This window comes from Solanum tuberosum, unplaced genomic scaffold (genome assembly GCF_000226075.1).
Source record: "Solanum tuberosum cultivar DM 1-3 516 R44 unplaced genomic scaffold, SolTub_3.0 scf00676, whole genome shotgun sequence".
In the NCBI taxonomy this organism is placed as follows: Eukaryota; Viridiplantae; Streptophyta; class Magnoliopsida; order Solanales; family Solanaceae; genus Solanum; species Solanum tuberosum.
The window spans coordinates 143,577-153,729 of record NW_006239593.1 but is presented as its reverse complement, the minus strand read 5'-3'; the positions used below and the strand labels follow the sequence as shown (position 1 = coordinate 153,729).

At 32.3% G+C, this 10,153-nt stretch overlaps 2 protein-coding genes across 3 annotated transcripts; both read right to left on the bottom strand.

Annotated features, from left to right (window-relative positions):
- Window positions 1-1,188: 1,188 nt before the first annotated feature.
- Window positions 1,189-6,251, bottom strand: LOC102596979 (flavin-containing monooxygenase FMO GS-OX-like 4). 2 transcript variants are annotated; one of them, XM_006366684.2, is made up of 7 exons: window positions 5,541-6,248; window positions 4,377-4,447; window positions 3,647-3,799; window positions 3,378-3,460; window positions 2,183-2,318; window positions 1,932-2,105; window positions 1,189-1,615 (listed from the first exon to the last, which is right to left on the bottom strand). In XM_006366684.2, exons 1-7 carry the CDS (start codon window positions 6,151-6,153, stop codon window positions 1,403-1,405), a joined length of 1,443 nt encoding a protein of 480 aa, XP_006366746.1. In that variant the 5' UTR covers window positions 6,154-6,248; the 3' UTR covers window positions 1,189-1,402. The 2 variants fall into 2 exon arrangements, with proteins under 2 accessions (XP_006366746.1, XP_006366747.1); XM_006366685.2 differs by having other exon boundaries at window positions 1,539-1,622; window positions 5,541-6,251.
- A 911-nt stretch (window positions 6,252-7,162) lies between these two features.
- LOC107058863 (anthocyanidin 3-O-glucoside 2''-O-glucosyltransferase-like) lies at window positions 7,163-7,672 on the bottom strand. Its single transcript, XM_015305059.1, has one exon. It carries the CDS (start codon window positions 7,670-7,672, stop codon window positions 7,163-7,165), a length of 510 nt encoding a protein of 169 aa, XP_015160545.1.
- Between the last annotated feature and the right edge of the window lie 2,481 nt (window positions 7,673-10,153).

Sequence of the window (10,153 nt, the reverse complement as noted above, 5' to 3'; positions counted from 1 at the left end):
AGGGACATCCATCCTAACATCAAAAATGTGATGCAGCGGATGAAATTGCTCTTTTCTTAATTACAATTTTTGGATTTGATATCTTGAGTATAAAAAAATCCTTAATAGAGATTACTTCCTTCTGAATGAGATTTTACGCAAGACAATTTCAAATTAATCGGGCCTCAATACGAATACCAAATACATAATGGGAAACCAAAATACCTCCATCCCACCAACCATTGATATATAGGGGGCAGGGACATCCCCCACCATGAAAATAACATGGGAATATTAAAGTCACACGTGATTATGAGTAGTTGCGAACTTGACTTTGGTATCTTTCGTTAGGTTTAGTTGGTTCTTGGACCAGTAATCCTTAAAGGCACAATAATAAAATTAAGAAATTGCATGGCTCTCCTACAGTTTGTCGTCTAGTGATCGATGTAGATGAAGTGTTTATATTAGATAGACTCAATTAAAATTTTGGAAAAGTTAGTGCTGTCAAGCACTCAACGTGAATAAGTTAACAATATGAAAAGTCAATAGGCCATTACTATGACAAATTGACAATGTAGAGAAAGATCACAGATAAAATAAGATAAAAACGTCATTCTCCATTATAATTCTTTGTCAGTTGTAGTGATATTCAAAGCTCTATGCATGTTGCTCCCAGTAACAAGCCACTTATATATAATAATAATAATAATAATAAAATATTTACCATATGGTACGTTGTCTACAATTTTGTATTTCAAGCCTGCCAATCAGCTTCAGGGTTATACGTCCCAAATTTTGGTTAATTAGTTTGATTTTGCAATATTTAATTTGAAGGCAAAGACTTTTGACTGATTTACCTAGTATTATATTCTCCCTAATATGTATGTGTATGTATATCCTTGTCAAGTGCATCACGTGTGACAGAAAACTAAAGGCATAAAAAATTGAATTTTCTATATGGAAATATTTAACGGATGAATATAGTAAGTGATGACATTTTATATAAACTTTTACCACGAATATATACTATGTTTAAGTGATGTATAGTCTTACTTTCGATTTAGTGCGAACACTGAACAAGCAAAGTAAAGTAGTAAGAACTTGACCCATTCTCATTTTAGTTCTGAATTATTGCTCGCAGTGGATTAATCCACAATTTTCTACTTAAATCAGAAAGAAGAATAAACTTAAAAATCAAAGAATTGCAAGTTGCAACAAGGGAGATTATATGTCGATGTATTTCAATTATAATATTAAACATTAGGAAGTTTCAGTTTATTTCCCCAAAAACCAAGCTGACCTGAACAATGCTACCAATTTTATTTTTTTATGACCAGCTTAAACTAAATAGGAATTTCCAGTTTTTACTATACTTTTCGATTTATTCAGCTATTCCTATTTTTTCATGTAACAACAAAATTAATCATCTTGAGAGCTTCTGTTCTTGAGATAGTTCAGGAATATATTTTACGAAGTCTTCATGAGCTTGAATGATCAAATCATCATCGTCCCACTCGTCACGATATGTCTCGGGCAGAGTCTTTTTGTTCTTTCTTGAGATAAAGTACATTTGCTTTCTCCATTCTTCAGAGGGAGGAGATCCACACTCAGCAGCCAACCAATCATCGTAGTCAAACTGTAAAGATGTAAACTGTAAACTGTAAAGGCCGAACTTGAATGCGTTCACATGAGCAGTCTACATGGATTAATGATACAAGCTTACTACACTCTACTTCTTCAGTTTCAATTCCTTTTTCTTCTTTTCCAACTTAACTAAGATGGTGTAACCGAGAACTTCTTTATGTTACGGGTAGGCATGAAGTGTTCCTTTGTTTCTACCACATTTTACCCCCAGAGAAGCCCCCCAAAAAAGAAAAGAGCAAAAGAGACGACCCATAAAACAAAACAGAAACCTTCAACCATTCGACAATGTTTTTTGGCAGATGTTATACCTGAGAGTCATCCATATTGTGAGTGTACCGTTTTGGAATGCAAGAGGCTGCCATGGATGAGTAGAAAGCTTCAATATCAGCATTCATATCTTCCTTTGATGGGAGAGAAATGCGACCAGATAAAACACCAGCGATCCACTTGCTTTGCAATTCACACAAGAAGAATGGTATAACCTGGTGCCAACCACAGACAAATATTTCGTTCAAGTCCGCCATTTAAAATGTAAATCCATAAACCCTCTAAACTTTACCTTCCAAGGCAGCCCAACAAATGAAAGGCTTGGTGCAAAGGTTGGTGGGAAAACGTGCTTGTAAAGTGGACCAACACGGTTGTCATCCACAGTCACTATCCCATTAGTTTCAAGGAAAGGAAAATGATATTTGTACCTGGGAAACAAATATTAGCAACATTCATGATACTTCATTCTCCCATCAATTAGATTATCTTGTAAGATTACTAGCAATTATTTTCGATTACAAACGTAAAGGTTAGAGATATCTCACTATGAATTAGGAGGTCTGTACTATCAAACTCACATAAATAAGATAACCTCCTTTTCTGTATCCAGAAACAGAAAATTTTACACTCCTTTGGCTAAACTCACAATATCCAATCAAATCTGTGTTCACAAAACTGTCAGACCAAAATAGACTACAACTGGATTTCTGACGTACTTATAGGCTATGAAAATATTTTTTTTTGAGAATAGGCTATGAAAATATTAATAGACATTCTATTAAGCTTACAGTTAGGGGTCCTTTGGATGGTGGGATAAGAAAATATTAATAGACATTCCTTTAGGGTTATAGTTAGGGGTCATTTGGTTGGTGGGATAAGGATAATAATCCCGATATATCCCATGTGGTTATTTTATCTTGCGTTTGGTGATGGGTATTATTTAGTCCCAGGATTATTTTGACCCACCATTTTAGTATAAATGGTGGGATACGTTATCCCTTATAGAAGGTAAGATAAAATAATCCAATGGGATATCCTTATCTAGATTAAAGGGTACAGGGTTTATTTTGAGATTGGCGTACTCAAGAAGATTAACTACTTAATTTACTGTTTCTAACCTATAGATTAGAATATCCTTTTACGCTTACAATTATGAAATTAAACGTATAATATGGGAGGTTCATTTTGAGACTGTCTACTCAAGAGCAGATCAACTACTTTATTTACTGTTTCTTGCCTTTGGATCCATTATCTATCCTTATCATGCCAGTTCCTACTTAACTATCTGTTGACCTCATCATTCTTTTGCTATTTTATAAGGTCAGTTCACCTCGCCATTTCATATCATTATGACCCTCAGAAAAACAGGCATGCATTACCCTTCATTTTCCTCAAAAAGAAAAAGAATAGGCCATCAATGTCCCCTTTCTTTCGTTTTTTTTTAACCTTGGGCGAAAAGGGAAGTTTCAATAAGACTAATCACTCACCCTGTACAGTGTAGGATGATGTCAGCAAGGATTTTGGACCCATCTTGAAAATTCACGCCACCATCACTGCCAACAGCTTCAATCTGCATCATTTAGCTGGTATAAATTTTCTCCTAATCAACTGATGATTCAGCATCAAGTGTTTTTTTATTTTCTTTTTATGACCTAAGAGGATTTCATTAAATAGCATCCAGGGGATGCGAAGTACAGATTCAGCATCAAGCGTTGACAAACCTCCACATGAATATACAAGTTATTAACCACTTTACCATATTATGGAGCCAAATATTATCATAACCAGGCAGCTTCATCGGAACTCCACTAGTAGCTGATCTAGAAGAAATGTGGACCTCTTTAGCAACTTCAGCAATTTCCCTGGAGATATCAGTAGCACTTGCAGCACCACCTATCAGCACAACAACCTGGCAAACCATTTGTCATTTACTCTGAATATGGTACAAAGGGTAGTATGCCAAGGGATCAGGCAAAAAGATGATACTATTTCTTGAGATATATTTATCAAAGATTAGAAGCTGATATAACCAGGGAGCATTTTTCACAAGTCACATCTAGGCTCATATAAGCATACACGTATTTCATTTTCTGTATACTCTTATCATTTCTAAACAGCTTTTTAGGAAGAAGGACTACTATAACTTCTACTAACTATCAATACTCATTTATGAAGAAAAGGTAGATTTAAAATTTAAAAGTTTTCTGTGTTTGTGGCGTCATCCCTCATATATCCAGTGCTTCATGCAAAAGTAAAACTTGAATAATAGAATTGTTCAAGGACGTTCCATTCAATAATCTATTATGTATAGCCTGAAACTTCATGTATAGAATATCATAAAACACTTTTAGTAAGTAACTAAAAGATCACTTCCAATAAGTAGAGCAAATTCATAATTGAAATAACTGCAAGCATTTCAGTCACGTGAAAACAGTATTAGTTCAGAAACATCAACATCTTAAAGAAACAATGAACCTGCCACATACTTGGTCTCGAAAAGGGTCAGGAACACGGTAGTTGTGGCTGTGAATTTGCTTTCCAGGCCAAACTTCAATTCCTGAAAGGCTAGAGGCCTCCAGTTAGAAACTTCAAAAACTGCATATTGACATAGTATGTCAATCGTTGTGGCAACTCACAGATAATCTCAGAGCTAATAATATAGTAATGACACAAAATGATGTTAAAATGGAAAAAGAAAGAAAACTTCAACCACACTATCAAGTTGACTTAACACTATTCTTGAATTTCAAAATACTTCACTGCTATGTTATAGGGTCATTCTGAACAAGACGAAAAATGGAAAAAAGGTGCCAATTCAAATAATAAATCAAAATTTTGAACTGCTCACAACATATAAAACCATAACAGGAAAAAAAATACTTATCCTATGTGTGCCACATGAGAGAAACAAAATTATGTCTAAGCCCTAAAGAAGGCTGGAATCTTTTCAACGAAAAAAGACTAATCTTTTATCCCCAGAATATTCATTCTTTGTCATGGACACTGCCATAACAACGGAAAGAGAAAAGGAGAAAGTTGATCTTTGTCATAAAAAGATCAACTTTGCTCGCCCACAGGCTACAAGCCTACAACTTATATATCAGTAAGTAGGATGGAACTATTAGCTCAATGTACAAATACTTGAAATCTTCATACCAAACTTTATTACAAAAACAAAGATTTCATCAGCACTTTAGACTTATTCCCTCAACAAAACGAATCTATAATTACCACAAAGTGAAACATGACTACTGGAGATAATATTCTATTCAAGTATGAAGAACTAAAATCAAAGTACAATTGGATGCACCCAAGGGTCTGATCTAGTGGTCAATGAAATGGCTGAGAGTCATGAGGTCTCAACTTAAAATCATTCTTCCATTTGTCCTAGCCTTGGTGGACAAAGTTATCATATACGTGTTGCTCACATGATTAGTCGCAGTGCACAAAAGCTAAAAAAAGGTACAATTGGATTACTAAATACTTGATATCTACACACCAAACTTGGTAATGAGTATAAAAAAGTTCATCAGCATTTAACTTATTTCACCAAAGAATGTATAATTCCCAAAAACTTGACAGTGACTAAAGGAGATATAGTACTTTATTCAAAGTAAAAGAATTAAAGATCAAATTTTTCAATAAATTACCAGGAATATCAGCAATTCTTGGTTCAGTATAATGTCCATTACATATTACAACAGCATCATACTCCTCATTAGCAAACATAACATCATTTTCTCTCTTTCTACAACTAACCTTCCATTTCCCATTCTCCATCTTTCCCACAAACCCCACTTCCATCCCAAACCTCACAACCCCAATAATCCCAAAATCAACAGCAAAATCATTCAAATAATTCAACACCTCCCCATGACCCGGATACCTTCTCGGGTCTCTACCGGGCTTTTTCTTGGCCACAAACGGGTAATCCCAAAAACCCATTACTTCCCGGGGAAGATTAACACGAAGAGATGAATAAAGACTTGAATGAACAATCTCCCGATTCGGGTCGATACCAACCGGATCGGATTCTGTAGCGGGTGTGTAGACCCATGTGCCTCCTAATTGATTTTCTTGTTCGAATACAACTACGCTGTGACCTTCTCGTTTGAGTTCTCGGGCCGTAACGAGGCCCGCGGAGCCCGCACCGATAACGGCGACGTTTTTGGAGGAATTTTGAGCCATAGAGAGGATGGGAAAATGGGATAGAAGTATACGAGTATAAGGTTGGTTTGAAGAGATGACACTTCGAAGAATCATGACTTAGGTAGTAGTAATATTTTATGTCTTTTTTGTTTGGTTGAGTGCTGTTTTGCATGTGGATTTGTTTGGTTGATTCCTCACCACATTCAATTGGGATCCCTTCAATATTTCTATGTGACTGACAAAAAGTTTTATTCTTGAAATCTATCTATATATAATAGGAGAAGAAAAAAGTGTCACGTGTCACGTGTCAGTATCACAAAAATTCGGCAAATTTTTTTTTTTTAATTTGTATTTAAAATTAACAAAAAAAAAGAAGTAACCAACTAAATTTTTATTTAAAAAAACTGATTATTAAAAAAAAAAAGGTTAAAAATTAGTGGATATTCGTACGTGAAATGAGTGGTTTTTTTTTTTTTTTTAATGGGGTAGTTTCTTTTTTATTTTTTTATAAATTTATTTTTAATTAATAATCAAAAAATAAAAACTTAAAAACTGATTATCAAAAAAAATTATAAAAATAAGTTAAAACTGTGGATCTGATTACGTTAAATGGGGTTGTTTTTTTTTTATTTCATTTTTTAAAATATATTAAATTATATCCATATAACACACTTTAGTTAATAATATAAAAGAAAAAAACTTCCCAAATACCCAAAAAAAAATTTAAAAATGAAAAGAACCCACATCCATTAAATAATCAATTTTAAATTTGAATTTCAAATATTAACTAATCTTATCCCTTAAAAAACGTCTAAACTTCTTAACCCACTTCTTTAAAAAAAAAAGGGAAAAGGGACGGATTTACCCCCGAACTTTAATAAATGGTACGTATATGCCCTCCGTTATACTTTGCGTCCACATAAGCCCCTACCGTCCAATTATAGGTACACATATACCCCTCTCACTAACGGACCCCTAATTTCTTACACGTGTCTTAATCCTATTGAACTACCCGTTTGACCCTTTTTTTAACCCATAACCCAACTATCCGCCCCATAACCAATACCCACCCAATTTCCTCTAAAAGGAATCCTAATTAAAACACCCAAATTAACACCAAAATTCATCCCTTTTCCACTCCAACTTTCAAGTCTCCACCAAACAAGCTTGAATTTATGAATTGATCACCAAAATTTGGTACTAAAACCAATTGACACTCCTTAATCATGGCCTCCGATAACCAGTTCCCACCACAATGAGTGACAAAACATCCAACAGAAGGATGAGATAACATCAATTGTTGCTCTGCCCATCCTGAATGAACAATGCCTTTCCCTTGTGTTCTCTCTTTGAAACTTTCCGGTAATGCCTCTTCGATTGTCTCAGCTTCAGTAGGCGGTTTTAAAGTAGCGAAAAACGGATAACCAGTAAGTTCAAGTCCCAAAACCAGTTCTTGAAATTGATCTTTCTTGAGATTACATTCTCTACCAAATGCACACAAAATAACCGTCTTTTCTTGGAATTTTTCGAGCCATTTTGACCAATTTTCCTCTGTATTTGAAGTCTCTATTGGTTCAGGCAATACTGGCCCGACTAACACAACTGGTTTCTTGAACCCAATAAGCAAAATCATAGAAAATGAAATGGGGTTTGATTTCTTGAATTAAAGACTCAATCTTTGGTAATGTGATATCCAATGCTTGATAAAGAAGATTCCGACTAGGGAAAAGGGACGGATTTTGGTGTGTTAATTTGGATGTTTTAATTAGGATTCCTTTTAGAGGAAATTAGGTGGGTATTGGTTATGGGGCGGATAGTTGGGTTATGGGTTAAATAAAAAGGTCAAACGGGTAGTTCAATAGGATTAAGACACGTGTAAGAAATTAGGGGTCCGTTAGTGAGAGGGGTATATGTGTACCTATAATTGGACGGCAGGGGCTTATGTGGACGCAAAGTATAACGGAGGGCATATACATACCATTTATTAAAGTTTGGGGGTAAATCCGTCCCTTTACCCAAAAAAAAGTACTACTTAAACTACATCATCCACACCTTTTTAAACCAATTCATCAAAAATGTGTAAAACAAAAATCACATTCAAAATAAAATCCAAAGCCTTATTGTTTGTTGGGAGCTGGATGATCATGCCAATTTCTGCATTTCAGGCCATTATGATGAAACTTTAGTTCAACCTAATCTTCAAAGATCAACTTCCATTTTACTTATTGCCAAGCCAAGAGTGTAAGATTGACAATATTAACCAGTTTTTAAAGTATTTATTTCTTTTTTGTTTTCTTTTTTTATCAAGAAAATGTGTTGTATATGGAGATCTTAGATATATTTTATCTGAATCAAAAATTGAACCAAATTGATTAAATTAATTCATTTTAAGCATAATTTATGGCTTATTAACTTTCTTTCGTATTTTTCCTCATTTCATTGCAGATGATTTACAAAGGAGGAAATATCTGTCATTTATTTTTTTATTGAATGTCTGATTTATGTCATTACCATTGCAATTTGCAATAAAATAATTCATTTAAGCAAAATTTATGGCTTATGAATTATCGTTGATATTCGGGAGATAGAAATTGAATCATTATTATATTTTATTTTTATTTTTATATTTTATGAATATTAAAATGAATCCACAATAAGGGATTTATAGGTAAGTTTTTTTTTATCTGAGATTTATCATAAAATTGAATCATTATTATATTGAATTAAAATATTAATTTAAAATATGAAAGAATATATCTATTTAAAAGATAAAAAAACACTTTTTAATTTTAAACAAAAAAAAAAAGGAAGAAGAATATAAAATCAGAAAAGGAATAATAAAATATTAACTAACTAATTATAAATATGTGGCTATAATAAATATTCCACTCATGATGAAGTCTTTTAAAACAAAATTTATATCTAACTAATAAAACTATTTAAAACACCGACATTGATTAAAAAATATTTTAATGGTAATTTATATTTATTATGACAATGAAAGTGATATGTTCCATTTCACTTTCATGCACCTAATATGATATTTGATTGTATCAATGATTATATAAATCTCTCCATTTGTAAGGCCCTATAACAAATGGATAGTTTTTGCTCAATATTGTGTGAATATCACAGTTAATGACATAAAGAATTATAACAAAGGAAGATCTCTTATTGTCATACATACTTGCCACTACACATACTTTTCCAAAGATTTCAACAAATTACAATACACATGATTTGAATAATAAACTTTACCGTAAACAACACATAAATATTTTTAATTTTTAAAATAGTAAAAATATTTTAAAGGTAACATTAAAAATAATAAATATTTTATAGATAATATTTTAAAAAAATAGAAAAAGATAAGTGCTCTTTTTTCATCTGAGATTTACCATAAATATTTGAAAATATTGAATTCAAAATTTCAATTTAAATTTGTGAAATTAAAAATAAAAAATATTTAAAATTGGAAGATATTTTTGAAGGATAAGATTACTTTTTAATTCTATAAAAAAAAAAAAGATAAATTAGAAAAGGAAAAATAAAATATTATATGTGGCTAAAATAACTAATGGAGTCTTTTAACACATAATTTATATTTAATTAACAAAATAAATTTTAAATATGAAACTAAAAACTAAAAATATTTTAGAAGATAGGGATACTTTTTAATTTAAACAAAAAATGAATAAGATAAAATCATAACAGTTACAAAAAAAATGCTAACTAACTATATTTAAATACATAGCTAAATTAATTACTCCACATACACACGATGGAGTCTTTTTAAAAATATTAAAATCTAAGTATTTTAAAGGGATAAGGGTCTGAAAAATACCTCAACTTTAGTCGAATTTGCTGTTGCGATACTAAACTTTCATGAGGACCTTTTACCTCCCTAGATTATTTAATACCGTATTTTAAACATATATATTTGTCCACGTGGACATAAAAAATAATGCAAAATTATAAATAGTAATGTGTCCACGTGGGCACATATATACCTTTAAAATACACTATTAAATAGTTCAGGGGGTAAAAAATACGGTATTAAATAGTCTAGGGAGGTAATAGGTCCTCGTGAAAGTTTAGTATCGCAACAGCAAAT

Bases quoted from the DNA above. Each gene is read 5' to 3' on its own strand.
- LOC102596979 (XM_006366684.2), bottom strand. From the start codon at position 6,153: ATGATTCTTCGAAGTGTCATCTCTTCAAACCAACCTTATACTCGTATA. The intron at 4,448-5,540 runs GTAATTTATTGA...CTAGCCTTTCAG, and splicing joins AAGAATTGCTGATATTCCTG to GAATTGAAGTTTGGCCTGGA. The intron at 3,800-4,376 runs GTATGTGGCAGG...ATGGTTTGCCAG, and splicing joins CTGACCCTTTTCGAGACCAA to GTTGTTGTGCTGATAGGTGG.
- LOC107058863 (XM_015305059.1), bottom strand. From the start codon at position 7,672: ATGATTTTGCTTATTGGGTTCAAGAAACCAGTTGTGTTAGTCGGGCCA.